This window comes from Molothrus aeneus, chromosome 27 (assembly GCF_037042795.1).
Source record: "Molothrus aeneus isolate 106 chromosome 27, BPBGC_Maene_1.0, whole genome shotgun sequence".
In the NCBI taxonomy this organism is placed as follows: domain Eukaryota; kingdom Metazoa; phylum Chordata; class Aves; order Passeriformes; family Icteridae; genus Molothrus; species Molothrus aeneus.
The window spans coordinates 5,330,543-5,348,215 of record NC_089672.1 but is presented as its reverse complement, the minus strand read 5'-3'; the positions used below and the strand labels follow the sequence as shown (position 1 = coordinate 5,348,215).

The following is a 17,673-nucleotide window of genomic DNA, read 5'->3' as shown; positions in this document are numbered from 1 at the left end:
CGGGGCGGGGCACCGCCTCCGCGGGGACAAGGCCACGCCCCGTATGCAAACGAGGGCGCCCGAGGACGTCATCTGCAGCCAATGGGGACTCGACGCGGTGAGGTCACCGCGGCGGCGCCGCCTATTTAACGCGGCGCGGGGCGCGCGGCGGCGGCAGAGCCGTGTGCGCGCGCGCAGGAGCGGGGCTGCGGCCGGTGCGCACCGGGCGCCTCCCCCCCCGCCCTCCCCGCCCCGCGCTCGCCCCGGTCCTCCCCCCGCCCCGGCGCCGTTTCCCCCGCAGCCGGGCGGGGGAGGAGGATGGAAACACCCTTCTACCATGATGATGTGTTGAGCGGCCTCGGCAGCGGCTTCGCTCCGTCCTCCGGCAGCAACGGGCTCCTCCTGCCTTTCCCCGGCGGCAGCATGATGAAGAAGGACGCGCTCGGGATGGCCTTACCGGAACAGGTGGCGGCGGCGCTGAAAGCCCCCGGCGCGGCCAGCGGCGAGGCGGCGGGGCTGCTGGGCTCGGCCGAGCTGGGGCTGCTCAAGCTGGCGTCCCCGGAGCTGGAGCGGCTCATCATCCAGTCCAACGGGCTGGTCACCACCACCCCGACCAGCGGCCAGTTCCTCTACCCCAAAGCGGCCGCCTCCGAGGAGCAGGAGTTCGCCGAGGGTTTCGTCAAGGCGCTGGAGGACTTGCACAAGCAGAACCAGCTGGGCGGCGGCGCGGCGGGGAGCGGCGGCGGCGCGGGCGGCGGCGGCGGGGGAGGAAGCGGCGGCGCGGGCGAGCTGCCCGCGGCCGGGATGGCCCCGGAGCCGCCGGTCTACGCCAACCTCAGCACCTACCCGGCCGTCAGCTACGCCGCCGACCCCGGCCCGTTCGCGGCGCCGCCGCCGCGGCTGCCTCCGCCGCCGCCCCCGCCGCCGCTAAAGGACGAGCCGCAGATCGTGCCGGAGGTGCCGAGCTTCGGGGAGAGCCCCCCGCTGTCCCCCATCGACATGGACACGCAGGAGCGCATCAAGGCGGAACGGAAGCGGCTGAGGAACCGCATCGCCGCCTCCAAGTGCCGCAAGAGGAAGCTGGAGCGGATCTCCCGGCTGGAGGAGAAGGTGAAGAGCCTCAAGAGCCAGAACACGGAGCTCGCCTCCACCGCCAGCCTGCTCCGCGAGCAGGTCGCCCAGCTCAAGCAGAAGGTGCTCAGCCACGTCAACAGCGGCTGCCAGCTCCTGCCCCAGCACCAGCACCAGGTGCCGGCGTACTGACCCCGGGCGGGCCCCAGCCCGGGCACGGACTGAGGGGTCCCGGGCAAGGACCCGGGGGAGCGCCCGCCCTGCCCCGGCCATGGACCGAGGGGAACGGGGGAAGCGCTCATCTCGCCCCGGGAACGGACCGAGGGGTCCCGGGAACGGACTGAGGGGAGCGGGGGAAGCGCCCGCTCTGACCCGGGCACGGACCGAGGGGACCCGGGCACGGACCGAGGGGAGCGGGGGAAGCGCCCGCCTTGCCCCGGGCAGGGACTGAGGGGTCCCAGGGGGAGGAAGAAGAGCGATGATCGCCCCCCGCCCATCTCCCCGGACACGGACCGAGGGGCCTGAGGGGAGGACCGGGACCGGCTCCGGACGGCGGGCACCGAGCACGCCCCGCTCCCCGCGGAGGGAGCGGCCGGGGGGGGGTTCCCCGCCGCGCACGGACTGAGAGGGGCCCGGGCCGCCCTCCCCGGGCCCCTCCGCGCCCCACACATTCCAGTGAGGTCCCAGTAAAACCCCGCGACACGGAGAATTGGCCTCTGGCTGTTTGCTGCGCCCGGGAAGGGACGGGAAGGGGCGGTGCGGGCAGGAAGTGGCGCGGCCGGTGCCATCTTGGGCTGGGGGGAACGGCCGCCGGGGAGGACCGGGGAGTTCTGGGGGGCGATGGGGACTGGGGAGTGAGACCCCTCCAGGGCTGGCCAAGAGGCTCTGGAATCACTGGAGAGGGTGGAGGGCGAGGGGGTCCGTGGGGCTGTGGTTATTAGGGAGGGGGGCGTTGTGGGGAGTGGGTGGTGAAAGGTTGGGGTGTTGCGGGGGGTGTGGGGTTATTTGGGCTCTCTTGGTGGGAATATGGGTGTATTTGGGCTCCCCTGGGGCTGGAGGGGTTCCCATGTGTGAGGAGGTGGGCGAGGGGACCCCAGTGCTGCTCCTGGCTGTGGCTCTGCCCTGCCAGACCCTCTCCGTGTTGGGGGGTTCACCACCACCCCCCTGTCCCGGTCCCCGGGGGTCACCCCCATGCACCCAGCGAGGCCGGGCCTCCCCTGCTCCTCCCAGGCTTCGGCGAGCCCCGCGCTTCCCGGCACCGCACAGGCTCCTCCTTGGCGTTCCCCACCTGCGGGGCCCCATCCCGGGGAGAGCCGCACCGGGGCACCGGCCCCGTGTCCCGGGGACGCTGCCGGCGGCAGCTCCAGCCCGTTCCAGCGGCGGGATCGCCCCGCTGCCGAGAGCCGGCAGTGCGAGAGCGTGGGGTGCCTGGGTACCCTGCCCTGGGGGCCTCCCCGGGGACCCCACGTTCAGCCCCGGCCGTGCCGTGGGTGGCTCCCCGGGGATCGCTCAGCCCCGGGCCGTGCCGTGGGTGGCTCCCCGGGACGCGGTGCCAGCCGGCTGCGGTTTCCCGGAGGAAGCGCCGTCCCCGCCGCGCGGAAGCGGCGCCGTCCCGGCGCGGTCGAGCTGCGCCCCGGATGTGCCGCTCGCTCCGGAGCGAAGACGGACGGGGCAGCACCTGTCGGCCCCGTGGCCTCAGTGCCCTGTGTCACCAGATCCCCGCGTCCCCAGATCCCCGCATCCTCATGTCCCCAAATCCCGGTGTCCCTGCATCGTGCTGGTCCCTTTGTCCCCACATTCCCGCAGCCCAATGTTCCTGTATCCCGATGCCGCCACTTTCCCCGATCCCTTTGTCCCCAAGTCGCCACATCCCGGTGTCCCCACATGCCCCGATCCCTTTGTGCCCGCTTCCCGGTGTCCGCACGTGTCCGCGGAGATCGCGGCAGGGCTGGCTCCCGGTACCGGGGCCGTTTCCCGGTCCTGCCGTGGGAGGTGGGCGGGGGGGAGAGTTTGGGGGGGTTCTCCCGGTTCCCGCGGGGTCCCGGCGCTGCGGTGCCGCCCGGTACCGACAGGGGGCGCCCCCGCCTCCCCCGGGGCGGGTAAAGGCGGCGGCACCGGCACCGGCACCGGGCGGGATGGCCCGGGGCGCGCTCCGCCTGCTCTGCTGCACCGCTGCCCTGCTCGCTGCCGCAGGTACCGGGCACCGGGAGGGTCCGCGAGGTCCCGGGGGCACGTGGGAGGGGCGGCACCGGGGGGCTGGGTGCTTCCCGGTACCGGCGGTGGGTGCGTCTGGGGCCTCCCCCCGCCCGGTTCCAGGAATGGGGAGAAGCGTCCGGGCGCTCCGGGGCACCGGGGACATTCGGGGAGGTCACCGCGTGTAGCGGTCTCCAGTGGGGCCCTGGGGGGGTTCCGTGTCCCCTCTGGGGCTGGGGTCACCGGGGGGCCGCACCGCCTCCCCGGGAGTGCCGGGCTGGACCGGAGCACGCTGCCCCTCCCGGAGCATGGGCTGCCAAACCGGCTGCTCCTGGCACGGGTACCTGGCACCGCATCAGCACTCCCGGGGCACAGGGCTCCCCGGGATCCCGGGCCACCGTGGGCCCCCCCGTTTCCAGCCTGGGCCCCCCGCACCCTCCCTGCACCCGAGGGGCCTCGCTCACCCATCGTGGCACGCATGGGCTCCGTGCCATCCTGGCAGAGGGTGGCGGATGGGTGACAGCCCATCCCAGTGGGGCTGGCAGCCGTGGGGCCCCCCAGGCACGCTGTGCCCCTGGGTGCTGGCTCTGCCACGGGGCATTTCTGCCCGGTGTCCCCCTGGGGCCAGTCTGGACTTGCTCCTCCTGCTGTGCAAACAGGATTTGGGCAGATAAGGGGCACTGCCAGCGCTGCCCGGAAAACCTGCTCTGTCTCACGTGGCCACGGGAGAGTCCCTGCCACACCTGGCCCTGAGGGTGCCCGGTGGGTGCCACAAGGGCTGGGTCAGCACGAGTCCCCGTGCCCTGGCACTGCCCTGGCACTGCCCTGGCACTGCCCGCTGCTGCCATGCTGCTCTGCCTGTCCCCAGCAGTGCCGTGCCCGTGCCACCACAGCTCGGGAAGCTCTTTCTGATTCTGGATTTCTGGGGTTTGATGCTGGCTAAGTCCCAGGTTTCTGTGTGATCAAAACCACCTGGGAAATGATCCCTGTGAGGCCGGGAGGTGGGCAGGGGCTGCTGCCCTGCCAGGCTCCTGCCATGTGCCTGCTCAGCAGCTCTCTCCTCCGAGGTCTGGAGCCAGGACGTGGCACTGATTGTGTCCCCAGTGTCTCAGAACAGCTCAAGGACAGCCGTGTCACCATCTCTGTCCCCTACAGCCACCAGCCAGGGCTCTCAGAGTGTGACTCCATCTGGCCCTGATTCGGGAGCAGTCCGTGCAGCTCCATCCAACACCACCCCAGCACCAGCCCCACCCAACACCTCAGGATCAACAGCATCTTCAGCATCTCCATCCAACCAAACCCCAGCACCAACCCCACCCAGCACCTCAGGATCAAAAACATCTCCATCATCTTCATCCAACCAAACCCCAGCACCAGCCCCACCCAGCACCTCGGGGTCAAAAACATCTCCATCATCTTCATCCAACCAAACCCCAGCACCAGCCCCACCCAGCACCTCGGGGTCAAAAACATCTCCATCATCTTCATCCAGCACCATCACACCAACAACTCCATCCAAGACCTCGAGATCAACACCTCCATCATCTGCATCCAGCACCACCACACCAACAACTCCAAGAAATATTTTGGGGTCAACACCTCCATCATCTTCACCCAACACCACCACACCAACAACTCCATCTACTACCTTGGGGTCAACACCTCCATCATCTTCACCCAACACCACCGCACCAACTCCAAATAATATCTCAGAATCAACACCTGCGTCATCTCCATCCAACACCACCACATCAACAACTCCATCCAACACCTCGAGATCACCACCACCTCCATCATCTCCATCCAACACCTCGAGATCAACACCACCTCCATCATCTCCATCCAACACCACCACATCAACAACTCCACACAATATTTTGGGGTCAACACCTCCATCATCTCCATCCAACACCACCACATCAACAACTCCACGCAATACTTCAGGGTCAACACCTCCATCATCTCCATCCAACACCACCACAGCACCATCTTCAGCCAGGACACCCTCATCCAATGCCACCACGGCACCAACTCCATCCCGCACAAGTGTGTCCAGACCCACAGAGCATCCATCCAACCCAGCCCCCTCCTCACCCAGCCCCTCTGGGCCTGCCTCTCCCCCCACAGCCACCGTGAGCCCGGGTCCCAACAGCACCAGCGCTGTCACCACCAGCTCCAGAAGGACGGCAGCCACTGGGAGCTCTGGTGAGAGCCAGCCTGGGGGGCACCGGGCAGCTGGGGGACCTGGGAATGGCCACGGGCCCCCCTGGATCCCCCACTTGGGGCTGCACTCATAGGAGGGCTCAGGGGTGCAGGTCCCACGGTGAGCCCAGAGCCCCCCTTGGCTGCTCCCCTCTCCTTGGGGGGGTTGTTGAGGGCTCCCCTTTTGTCCCCCAGTGCCAGGGGGGTCAGGAGGTGACACAGGAGCTGGGTGCCAGCTCTGTGATGGGTGGGGTGGTGGCAGGCGGGTGACTGGAGCCAGTCTTGAGCCACCTCTTTCTCCATGGTGCTTGGAGGCTGGGCATGAGTCTCAGTGGGGGGAAAAACGGGGTGCCAGGGGGGAAATAACGGGGTGCCAGGGGGGAATAACGGGGTGCCAGGGGGGAATAACGGGGTGCCAGGGGGAATAACGGGATGCCAAGGGGAATAACAGGATACCAGGGGAAATAACGGGGTGCCAAGAGGGAACAACAAGGTGCCAGGGGGCAATAATGGGGTGCCAAGGGGGATAATGGGATGCCGGGGGAAATACCGGGGTGCCAAGGGGAATAACGGGGTGCCCATCTCGCCCCACAGAGCCGCACCCCGCCGAGCTGAGCCCTGGCGTGGTCGCTGTCATCTCCCTGGCCGTGTGCCTGCTGCTGGCGGCGGTGGCCGCGCTGCTGGTGCGGCGGTCCCGGCGCGGGACGCCCTCGTTCCAGCCCCTGGATGAGGTGCCCATGGTGCGTGGGGGGCCCAGGGGGGATTTGGGGAGGGGGCAGCGGCTCCGGGCAGCGGGCGCTCACCCCGCTCTCTTTCTCTTCTTCCCCAGAGCAAAGTGACCGAGGGGTCCCCTGCGCCCACCCCCAGCTGACTCCCCCCCGCCGCAGCCCCCGGTGCTCAATAAAGAAGCCGCTCCCTGCCTCTGCTTTCCTGTCTGCCATGTGCTCTGCAGCCTGCCCGGGGAAAGCCCCCGCTCCCGGGGGATGCCCGGGCCGCTTTCGGGGTGTTCCCGGTGCGGCGGGGCGGGTGCAGGGGGCGCGGGGTGTTCCCGGTGCGGCGGGGCCGGTGCCGGGGGCGCGGGGCCCGCGCAGCCCCCCCGGCGAGGTGCGATGGGAGGGAGCGAGCGGCCAGGCACGCACGTCGCCTTCCTTCTGCTCCGCTGCACTCGGCCGGGGCCGCGCTCGCCGCGAGGACCGGGCACCGGTACGGGGCTGCGGGCGGGGCCAGGAGGCTGCGGCCGCCGGGGACCCGCGGGCCGGGCATCGGCGGCGCCGGGGATGGGGATGAGGCCGCTGCCGGTGCTGGCGAATCCCGGGGGGGCGGTGCTGGGGGCTCTGCGGGTGCGCCCCGGTGCTCGGGGGCGGTGGGTGGCAGGTGGCCGGGGTGGGTCATGAACGCGGCACCCGTGGGTTCACGACTTGGCGAGTGCTGCGGGCTGGGGCCACCCCCCCGTGGCCTCAAATCCTTGTCGCTGTCCCCATGCAGCCCACGGGAGCACCGGGAGTGGGGCGGGGGGGCTCCCGAAAGCCGAGGTCGGGGCTGAGTCCGGCCGAGCCCCGGTGGCCATAAATCACGGCGGGGAGGAGCCCGCGCGTCCCGGCCCCGGGGTGGCCCCGGGGTGTCCCCAGCCGCGGGAGGGGGGTCCCCGCCGGTGAGCCCCTCCCGGCCGCGGCTCCCGGAGCTCCCCCCGCAGGGACGGCGATGAGACGGAGCCGGACAGCGCTGCCCTTCCTCGGCGCGGAGGTGAGACCGGCACCGGGGGCCACCGGCGGGGCGAGGGCTGTCCCGGGGGGCGAGGGGTGTCCCCGGTATGAGCGTCCCAGCGCCGGGCCCCCGGGCAGCAATAACCGGGCTGGCGGCGCTGAGCGGGAGTTAATTATCCCCTTAATGGGCGGTTAATTATTATTCACCTCTGCGTAATTGCGCGCCGGCTCCGGGGGTTTTTCCGGCGGGGTCCCGGGGGAAGTCAGGGGGGTCCTCTCCGGTGGCGGCGGGAGCGGGAGGAGGAGGATGAGGAGGGGGGAGTCCCGGTGGCTCCGTGCGCTGCGGGCGGAGCCGCTCCCGGTGCCCCGGCTGCGCCTTTCCCGGTGCCCCCCCGGCCCAGGTACCACCGGTACCCCCGCCTGCAGCGCCGCACCGTGTCCGGCAGGGGGCGCCGGCGCGCTACCGGCGCTCGGTACCGGCGGGGGGGGCGCGGGGGGCGCTGCCCGGGCGGGACCCTCGGGCCGGGATCAGCAGGGACCCCCCCCGTCCCCGGGGCCGCTCCCCCGCCTCTCACCGCTGCTCCGTTTCCCGGCAGCGCTGCCGCGATCCCGCCGAGGCCGCCCCGTCGGGCCCGGGCCCGGGAGCGGCGGTGGGCGCCGTGCGCCGGCGTTTCTCCGGGACCCCGTTGCTGCCGCCGCTGGGCTGCCGGTTGGCGGAGGCGGCCCGCGCCCCCGAGCCCGAGGCTGCCCGGGTGGTTTTCACCATCGAGGAGAGCGGCCCCAGCAGCGGCGATGAGTCCGAGCCCCCCCGGTAAGGGCGGCACGGGGAGCGGGGAGGTGATGCCCCGGTGGCACCGGGAACGGGTCACCGGGCAGGGCACGGCTGGCGGGGGATGCTCCCGGCTTCAGCACCGGCGGCCGGACAGCGGCACCGGGGCAGAGCACCCGGTGGGTTGGGGACAAACTCCTCTGTCACCGACCCCGCTGTGCCAGCCCCGGGGTGCGCATTGTGATCACCGTCTGTCCCTGTCACCGCCCAGCACTCCTGTCCCCCACTGTCCCTGTCGTCCCCATCCCCCTTTTCCCCACCAGCCATCCCTGTCCTCACCCTCCTCACCCCCTCGCTGTCCCCATCCCGTGTCCCAGCCAGAGCCACCACAGGGCTGGCCTGGCCCTGCCCGAGGTGACCTCGGTCCCTCCCGCAGTGGCTCGGGCCCAGCAGTGCTGCTGCAGGGCTATTTTTGGGCCATTCCCCCTGTCCCGTGCCTCTCCCAGCCCGGCTTGTGGGGACAGCAACGAGCTGGCACGGCCGAGGGACATGGCTCTGGTGTCACTTGTCCTCCAGCCCTGCACAGACACGTGGTGACAGCGACACTCCGATAGGGACTGGCTGTCCTGGGGACGGGGACTCGCTGTCCTGGGGCCAGCCCAGCCCTCGCTGCCAGCCAGCACGGGGGGCTCTTCCCTCTGTCCCACATCCCCTGATTCCCTGTCCCACGTCCCCCTGCCCTGATGTCCCCACAGACAAGCCAAGGTGACCCCTCCAGGACCCCCCTCCGGTGGGTTTCGGGGTCCCGCCCTGGGCAGGGGGGCTCTGGTGCTGTCCCCTCCTGGCTCCCTGCCAGCTGCTGGACATTTTTGTGGCCATCAGGAACAGCCGGTAGCCACATCTGCTGCATCAGGCTGGGCAGTGCCAGAGCCCACGGCCACCTCTCTGTGGGTCCCCCACGGTGTCACTGCCACCAGCTGGACCTCACCCTGCTCGGGAGTGGCTCCAGGAGGGGACAGCACCAGGGAGGGGCTGGGGCACGGTGTGGGGTGGCTTTGGCTCTCACAGGTCCCTTGGTGGCACCGTGGCATGTCCACACCACGTGTCTGGGATGCTCCAAGCTCAGCTGTGTCCCTTGGTGGCACCACGGCACTGCCACACCGCGAGTTCAGGATGCTTCGGGCTCAGCCACGTCCCCGTGTCCCTTGGTGGCACCGTGTCACAGCCACTCTGCAGGTCCAGGATGCTCCAGACTCTGTTGTGTCCCTCAGTGTCACCGTGTCACAACCACACCATGTGTTGGGGATGCTCCAGACTCAGTTGTGTCCCTCAGTGTCACCGTGTCACAGCCACTCTGCAGGTCCAGGATGCTCCAGACTCAGTTGTGTCCCTCAGTGTCACCATGGCACAGCCACACTGTGTGCCGGGGATGCTCCAGACTCAGTTGTGTCCCTCAGTGTCACCGTGTCACAGCCACACTGTGTGCCGGGGATGCTCCAGACTCAGTTGTGTCCCTCAGTGTCACCGTGTCACAACCACACCGTGTGCCGGGGATGCTCCATGCTCAGCCGTGTCCCTCAGTGTCACCATGGCACAGCCACACTGTGTGCCGGGGATGCTCCAGACTCAGTTGTGTCCCTCAGTGTCACCGTGTCACAGCCACACCGTGTGTCGGGGATGCTCCAGACTCAGTTGTGTCCCTCAGTGTCACCGTGTCACAGCCACACCGTGTCTCGGGGATGGTCCATGCTCAGCCGTGTCCCTCCGTGGCACCGTGGCCCGCCTGCTGCGGCTCCCCGGGGGCTTCGCGGGGCGTTGTTCCCTGTCCCCAGGCAGAGCACCCCTGCCCTTTCGGGAGCAGCTGCCGCCTCGGGGACAGCAGGGTGGCCGGTGGCACCGGGCCAGCGAGGGGCCACGTGCCCGGCCCGCCAGGCACACCGGGGGGGGACCGGCTCCCTGCGCCGGCTGCCGGAGCCAGACAGTTGTTTAATTTCCCAGGCGCAGGGCGGGAGGGGGATGGAAACTTTCCCGGGGCTGCCGGGGCCGGGACGGCCGCGCGCTTCCTGCTCCGCACCGGGGGCGCCGGGGCCTCGCCGCCCGCCCGGGGGTCCCTGACCGGGCCATGCTGCCCAGCGCGCCCCGCTCGCCGGGGGCTTCTCCGGCCACGTCCCCCCGCGCTTCCCCCCGCAATTCTCCCGTGCTCTTCAGGAAGCTCCTGATGAACCAGAGCATCCGCCTGCAGCGGCGCTTCACCGTGGCGCATCCCCTCTGGTAAGGGGGGGACGCTGGCGGGTCCCCGCGGGGGGGTGGCACCGGCCCGTGCTGCCGCCGTGGGGGCACGGCTGCCCCCGGAGCTGTGGCGCGTCCTCGGGGCTGTGCGGACGAGGAGGGGACAGCGGTGTCCCCTCAGGGTCAGGGGGAGCCGCCGGACGAGGGGGCTGAGCACGGACACGCTCGTGGCAGGGACCCCGGCGGGGACCGAGGGGGACTTTGCCCTCCAAATCCAGGCACCGACGCAGCCACCGCGGCTCCTCCGCGCCCTCCCCGCCTCGCAGCTCTGTGGGGTCGGTTTTGGGGCGCCGGCCCCACCTGCGGGGCGCCGTGGGGCTCGGCACATCCCTCCTCGGCAGCGACAGCAGCTATTTATAGCGGCCCCGGCCCCCGCGGCACGGACACCGCTCCGAGGTCATTAACGCCGAAACGAGGGGGGTTAATTGGGCACCGACCCCGTGGCGGGGGCTCGTGTCCCCCGGGGCTGTCCCCTGCGGTGGCAGCGGGGTCAGCGGTGGTGGCACGGGGCCGGGAACAGGCGCGGGCATCGCCCCGCGGGGCCGTCGGAGGGACAATGCGGCTTTGTGCGGCCGGTACCATCGGGGATGGGAAGCCGAGGCAGGAAAACAAGGGGCTGCGGGGTGGCATGACGCGGTGCCGGCTGGCACTGCCACTGCCGCTGCCGGGGACGGCCGCGCCACAGGCACCGGGGCTGGCGGAGCGGGACGATGCTGCCGGGCAGCCGGTGCCCGTCCCGGAGGCACTCCTGCATCGGGTAGGTGCCGGGACGCGGCGGGGACGCGGTGGCCACAGTGGCATCCGCGCTTTCCCGCTGCTCTGGGGTGGCTTGTCGCCGTCCCCGCGGGAGGGGACAGGCGCTGGACGGCCCTCGCTGTGTCCCTGCTGCCTGCAGCCTTTCCCATGACCCCGGGGCCCGCAGCGCGGCAGGGTGGGTGAGGCGGCCGCGGCCGGCCTGGAGACACCGCAGGGTCGCCATCGCTGTCCCCTGTCCCCCCTGGATGCGCTGGCTGCCAGGTGACTCCGGCTGGGGTGCCCCTGGGCTGCCGCCAGCGTGTCCCCAGGGGCCAGGGCTTGGCTTCTGCGTCGGTTTCTGTCCTTCGATGTCCCCTGGCTCTGTGCCGTGGCTGGGATATTGTCCCCTCCATGGGACACGGCACCTCCAGACGGGGCTGACGGAGGCTTTGGAGGAGTCGGGACCGTGGTGACAGGTAGGGGGAGGGACAGGCAGGAGCCAGCCCTTCCCGGGGGTCCCTGGAGCTGGGAGCTTCAGGGCGGTGGGTGCTGTCCCAGCTGGGTGACATGGGACAGCCTGGCCAGTGTCCCAGGTCCCGGCAGGGAGCTGAGAGGGTCCCTGTGCACCGAGCTGTGCCCGTTCTCAGCGGGTGGAGGAGCCAGCAGGGCCGGACTGGGCACCGCTGTCACCACAGGGTCACCAAGCTGGACACAGTGAGATGGTGGCACAGAGAGCCCCACAAACCCGGCAGCATCCCCTGGGCTGAGGCTCCCGTGCCAGCCCTGTCCCCTCTCCCCTCGCAGCTTTGACCTGGAGAATGGCCCCCCCGGCCGGGGCGCCCTGGACCCCCAGGCCAGCCCGGGCGCGGGGCTGGTCCTGCAGGGCTCCTTCTCGCACGGCCAGCGCCGCGAGTCCTTCCTGTACCGCTCCGACAGCGACTACGACCTGTCCCCAAAAGCCATGTCCCGCAACTCCTCCATCGCCAGCGACCTGTGAGTGTCCCCCGGCCACATCCCCCGGGACTCCCCTCCCTCCCCTCCGCGGGGCTCACGCTCCCTGTGCTCCCGCAGGCATGGAGAAGACATGATCGTCACACCCTTTGCCCAGGTAGGTGCCGGGGGGACACGGGAGGGGACAGGGCCTGCAGCCCTCAGCGGGGTGCGTGTCCCGGGGGGGTCCGCAGCCCGACCCCAGCCCCCTGTCGCCCCCCAGGTCCTGGCCAGCCTCCGCACCGTCCGCAGCAACCTGAGCCACCTGCAGGACCGCGCTGGCATCAAGTGAGCGGCCGGGGGGTGGGAGGGCGAGGATGTCACCCGAGCGGGGACCCCAGCCCACGGCGAGGGGTGGCACCGCTCTGGGGTCACAGCTACTGAGCCCCCCGTGTTTGACAGGCGAGGATCGAGCAGCAGCCTGCCCTCGGGGAGCAAGGCCAGCCTCTCCGGTGAGTACCGGGCAAACGGTGGTGGGGAGATTTTGGGACGAGCTGGCTGTCCCCGTGTCCCCAGGCTGTGTCCCGCCGTGCCCTGGGGGTGCAGCCGCCTCCCCCAAGCCGAGGCAGAGCTGCGGCTTTGCCCTTTGGGATCCATGTCTGGTTTTCGGCAGCTCCTCCCGCCCTTCGCGGCGGTGGAAAAGCTCCCGTTGACGTCAAACCTTCCATTAATAAAAGGCCGGCGGTGAGCGGGGCCCCGCGGGAGCGCGGCTGCCCCCGGGGCTGGCTGTCACCCCACGGGACAGCGTGGCACGCCGCGTGCCGGGGCCGCCAGGCCGCGGGGACAGCGCGCCGGGGCTGAGCCCCGCTGCCCAGGCATGCCCGACCCCCCGTGCCCCGCTCGGGGGGTGCTGCGACCCCCCAGGCCGGCCAGCCCCCGGCTTTGCTGTGGCACCAGCGCCCCCGTGCCGGGTGGCCGTGCTGCTGGCGGGTCCCTTGCCAAGCTGGCGGGTGCCCCCAGCAGAAGATGCCCACCAGAAGCTCTCGAGGGAGACCCTGGAGGAGCTGGATTGGTGCTTGGACCAGCTGGAGACGCTGCAGACCAGGCACTCGGTCAGCGAGATGGCCTCCAACAAGGTAAGGGACTTTTTCACGGCCACCCTGGTGGGCATGGGGACCCCAGAGCCCCCCGGGATGTCCTGCCAGCCCCCCACGCCGCTGACCCTGCCACCCACCCGCAGTTCAAGCGGATGCTGAACCGGGAGCTGTCGCACCTGTCGGAGACCAGCCGCTCTGGGAACCAGGTGTCCGAGTACATCTCCAGCACCTTCCTGGGTGAGAAGCCCCACCCCAGGGTCACCTCCTGCTGCCAGCAGGGTGGGCTTTGTGTCCCCAGAGAGCTGGGGTGCCCACGGGGATGATGCCCACTTGCTTCTTGTGGAGGAATGGAATGGGGGGACCAGGGGGGTTTTTCCCAGGTGTCCCAGTGGGATTTGCCCCACAGATGTCACAGCATTTGTCCTGGCTGGGAGTGCTGGCTCATACTGGTGTATACTGGTGCACTGGGGGTGTTGGGGCCACCACCCCCTGTGTGCCTGGAGGAGTCCCCTGGTAGATGTGTGGCCAGTGGATGGGGGTGAAGTGCTGCAGCCCCCAAACTGTCACAGTGTGACCTGTGCCTGTCCTCGGCGTGACCCGGGGAGATGCTGGCAGTGACATTTGGCCCCCCCGTGTCACCCCAGACAAGCAGCACGAGGTGGAGATCCCCTCGTCGCTGGCCAAGGACAAGGAGAAGGAGCGGAGGAAGCGGCCCATGTCCCAGATCAGCGGCGTCAGGAAGCTCAAGCACAGCTCCAGCCTGGCGGCCGCCGGCATACCCCGCTTCGGGGTGCGCACGGAGCACGAGGCGCTGCTGGCCAAGGTGGGCCCTGGCAGGGGTGACCCCCCCGACCGAGGGGTCCCCAGCAGCAGCCCCCCATGGATCTCTGTCCCTCTGCTGCCCAGGAGCTGGAGGACACCAACAAGTGGGGGCTGGACGTGTTCAAGGTGGCCGAGTACTCGGGGAACCGCCCGCTGACCGTCATCATGTACAGCATCTTCCAGGTGATGGGAAGTGTCCCTGTCCCCGTGGGGTGTCCCTGTCCCCGTGCCCGCATGGGGACGAGCCACCTCTGCCTCCCTGCAGGAGCGGGACCTGATGAAGACCTTCCGCATCCCCGTCAACACCTTCATCACCTACATGCTGACGCTGGAGGATCACTACCACGCCGACGTGGCCTACCACAACAGCCTGCACGCCGCCGACGTGGCGCAGTCCACGCACGTCCTGCTCTCCACACCTGCGCTGGAGGTGATTCCTGGTCACCTGAGGCCACCCAGGTGTGCCTGGCCAGGCTGTCACGTGTCAGCAATGCCCGTTCCCACCGTTCCTAGGCTGTCTTCACGGACCTGGAGATCATGGCTGCCATCTTTGCAAGTGCCATCCATGACGTTGACCACCCCGGGGTCTCCAACCAGTTCCTCATCAACACCAGTGAGCTGGGGCTCAGGGATGGACCTGGGGGATACTGGGGGACCCCAGGGTCACCCCGGGGTGACCAGTGCCGTCTCACAGACTCAGAGCTGGCCCTGATGTACAATGACGCCTCGGTGCTGGAGAATCACCACCTGGCCGTGGGCTTCAAGCTCCTGCAGGAGGAGAACTGCGACATCTTCCAGAACCTGAGCAGGAAGCAGAGGCAGACGCTCCGTAAAATGGTCATCGACATGGTAGGGGGGGCTGCGCCTGCCCAGGGTGCGGGGCTGGGCTGGGGGATCAGGCTGGGACCCCTTCCCACCTCTCCCTGCCCAGGTGCTGGCCACAGACATGTCCAAGCACATGAACCTGCTGGCGGATCTGAAGACCATGGTGGAGACCAAGAAGGTGACCAGCCTGGGGGTGCTGCTGCTGGACAACTACTCTGACCGGATCCAGGTGGGGACACACCTGGGCAATCCTCCCCAACGCTGCCGGCGTCCATCCCAGCTCTGGCCTGCCAGGATGTCCCGTTTGGTGTCACCTGTCCATCCCAAAGCCAACTGGGGGGCCAAGTGAGTTCCGGGTGGCCCTGGGGGACAAATGACACGCTGTCCCATGCCCACAGGTCCTGCAGAACATGGTGCACTGCGCCGACCTCAGCAACCCCACGAAGCCTCTGGAGCTGTACCGGCAGTGGACCGACCGCATCATGGTGGAGTTCTTCCACCAGGGGGACCGGGAGCGGGAGAAGGGCATGGAGATCAGCCCCATGTGCGACAAGCACACCGCCTCCGTGGAGAAATCCCAGGTGAGACACACCTGGGGACATGGGGACACACTTGGGGACACACCTGGGGACATGGGGGGTACAGGGAGATCAGCCCCATGTGCGACAAACACACCGCCTCCATGGAGAAATCACAGGTGAGACACACCTGGGGATACCTGGGGACATGGGGACACCTGGGGACACCTGGGACATGGGGACACACCTGGGGACAGCCCCATGTGTGACAAACACAGCGCCTCAGTGGGGAAATCCCAGGTGAGACACACCTGGGGACACACCTGGGACAGCCCCACGTGTGACAAGCACAGCGCCTCCGTGGACAAGTCCCAGGTGGGGTGGCAGCCCGGGGACAGGGCCGGCTGTCAGGGCCGGGCAGGGGGCTCAGCTCTGCTTCCCCCCAGGTGGGGTTCATCGACTTCATCGCCCACCCGCTGTGGGAGACCTGGGCCGACCTGGTGCACCCGGACGCGCAGGAGCTGCTGGACACGCTGGAGGACAACCGGGAGTGGTACCAGAGCATGATCCCGCGCAGCCCCTCGCCTCCGCCCCAGGCACCCTCCGCGTCCCCCGCCGCCACCGACAAGTTCCAGTTCGAGCTGACGCTGGAGGAGGAGGAGGAGGAGGAGGAGGAGGAGGAGGAGGAGGAGGACACGGAGCTGGAGGGGGCCGAGAGCCCCCTGGACGAGGACAACAGCGGCTCCAAGACGCCGGGCACGGATGACTCGGAGTCTGCCGACACCAAGCGCCTCTCCCCCGGCCCCGGGGAGCGCGACGCGCCCGTGCCCCGCCCCAGGGACGTGGACAACCGGCAGGCGCTGGAGGGGACGCTGCCGAAGGACGGTGGCAGCGGGTGCTCCGTGCCACGGCCCGAGGGCAGCCAGGGGCTGTGCCTGGACACAGAGGGAAATGTCACATTCCTGTCCCTGGGCACGTAGCGGCACCGCCCCGGGGGACGTGGGACTGGGCACTGCCCTGAGCAGTGCTGGGGACACTGGGGAGCCGGCACTGGGGAGCACTGGCACTGCAGGGACTCGGAGGCACCCGGGATGTGTCGCTGTTTGGGAGCTGGGCAGGTCCTGACAGGTACGAGGATGCTGCTGGCCTTCTCCTGGGAAAGGTCCCTGTCCCCTTCAGACAGGGCGTGGGGACAGCCCAGCCTCTGCTCCGGGCCCAGCCCAGCCCTGGGGACATCACACCCTACAGGGCTGCAGGAAGGAGCGTTCCGGCACCTTCCCAGGTGTCCCCTGGCAGGACGGCAGCCCCGTGGTGGCACGAGGTGGGCAGAGGGTGCTGGTGACACCCCCAGCACGAGGCACCCCCAGGCATGGCACGGGCACGGCTCAGTGGTTTATTTATTTGGGGGGATAAGTTCACTTTTTAAAGCCTTTTGTAGCTCACTTTTTACTACGAGCCTCCCGAGGCTCACACACATTTTTGGGGCGGAAAAGATGCATTTTTTGGGGAGAGCAAAGCTCCATTTCTGCTCTGTCATCACTCCAGATGCCATTTGTATTTCACATTTCGGACCCTGGCGGGTGCTGTCACCACCCCACCACCCCCCATCTCCGTTATCCTGCCTGGGGCAGGGTCCTTTGGGATTCTTCCTTCACCTTCCAGAGATTAAACCCGGTTTGTTCCACCCTTAACCTGAGCCTTGCAAGCGCCTCTTTGTGTCACGGGAGCCGCAGGCAACGTCCCCAGGGACTGCTGTGGTTGGTGGCCCTGGGCACCGGGCAGGGCCTGGCTGTGTGCTGGAACAAAAGCCAGCTCCTCCCTGGAAACGCGGATCCATCACTGCCAAACACGACCTGCTAAGGTAAATATTTAATCGCCGGCTTGGCGCGGCGCGGAGCCCGCTCCCGGCCCTTCCGCATTGCTCCCCACGGTGATTTATCTCCACAAACACGGCCCCACCCGTGGCACTGCCCCGGCACGTGGGGCCCTCGCCCCCTGCCTGCCCTGGCAGCGGCAGCGCTGATGGATTTTCCCCAGCCCCGCCGTTCTCCAGGGTTTGGCCGGGAGTGCCGGGTCCTGCAGGGGTGGTGGCAGCTCGGTGCCATCCCTGGTGGGTGCTGGATGTCCCCCTGTCTCTGCAGATAGGGACAGGCTGAGGCTCTGTGCTCTCAAATTCCTCAAATCCAGATCCAGCACAGACTCTGCCGGGCTGGAGTGGGGCAGGAACTGGTGGAAAAAGCCCTTTCCCCCCGTTTCTGGCTGGGGGCTGCAGCATGAGGAGAGCAGGGGGGCTGTTGGCTGGGGAAGGTGATGGAAAATAGGCACAGCAGCCTGGATCCATCCCTAATTCTGGAACCATCCCTAATTCTGGCTCCATCCCTAATTAATTCTGGATCCATCCTACAGCTGTCTCCATCTCTGACCCTATGTCCATCCGCATGGCTGGCTCCATCCCTGGCCCCCTGTCCATCCCTGCCCTTGTGTCCATCCCTGGCCCCGTGTCCATCCCCATGGTTGCTCCATCCCTGGCCCCGTGTCCA

The 17,673-nt window shown here is 69.0% G+C and overlaps 3 protein-coding genes across 6 annotated transcripts; all 3 read left to right on the top strand.

Annotated features, from left to right (window-relative positions):
• Positions 1 to 223: 223 nt before the first annotated feature.
• On the top strand, positions 224 to 1,759 carry JUND (JunD proto-oncogene, AP-1 transcription factor subunit). The gene has a single exon (XM_066566156.1). It carries the CDS (start codon positions 298 to 300, stop codon positions 1,240 to 1,242), a length of 945 nt encoding a protein of 314 aa, XP_066422253.1. The 5' UTR covers positions 224 to 297; the 3' UTR covers positions 1,243 to 1,759.
• A 1,388-nt stretch (positions 1,760 to 3,147) lies between these two features.
• Positions 3,148 to 6,366, top strand: LOC136566940 (uncharacterized). Of its 2 annotated transcripts, none has more exons than XM_066566331.1 (4): positions 3,148 to 3,243; positions 4,399 to 5,448; positions 6,040 to 6,185; positions 6,275 to 6,366. In XM_066566331.1, exons 1-4 carry the CDS (start codon positions 3,186 to 3,188, stop codon positions 6,314 to 6,316), a joined length of 1,296 nt encoding a protein of 431 aa, XP_066422428.1. In that variant the 5' UTR covers positions 3,148 to 3,185; the 3' UTR covers positions 6,317 to 6,366. The 2 variants fall into 2 exon arrangements, with proteins under 2 accessions (XP_066422428.1, XP_066422430.1); XM_066566333.1 differs by having other exon boundaries at positions 3,161 to 3,243; positions 5,371 to 5,448.
• Positions 6,367 to 10,005: 3,639 nt separating this feature from the next.
• On the top strand, positions 10,006 to 16,824 carry PDE4C (phosphodiesterase 4C). 3 transcript variants are annotated; one of them, XM_066566154.1, is made up of 15 exons: positions 10,006 to 10,188; positions 11,746 to 11,934; positions 12,013 to 12,049; positions 12,155 to 12,219; positions 12,334 to 12,383; positions 12,895 to 13,007; positions 13,112 to 13,205; positions 13,613 to 13,791; positions 13,875 to 13,973; positions 14,056 to 14,220; positions 14,304 to 14,403; positions 14,485 to 14,639; positions 14,722 to 14,844; positions 15,014 to 15,196; positions 15,652 to 16,824. In XM_066566154.1, exons 1-15 carry the CDS (start codon positions 10,040 to 10,042, stop codon positions 16,111 to 16,113), a joined length of 2,163 nt encoding a protein of 720 aa, XP_066422251.1. In that variant the 5' UTR covers positions 10,006 to 10,039; the 3' UTR covers positions 16,114 to 16,824. The 3 variants fall into 3 exon arrangements, with proteins under 3 accessions (XP_066422251.1, XP_066422250.1, XP_066422252.1); XM_066566153.1 differs by having other exon boundaries at positions 15,580 to 16,824; XM_066566155.1 differs by lacking the exon at positions 10,006 to 10,188 and adding an exon at positions 10,857 to 10,963 and having other exon boundaries at positions 15,580 to 16,824.
• Positions 16,825 to 17,673: the final 849 nt, after the last annotated feature.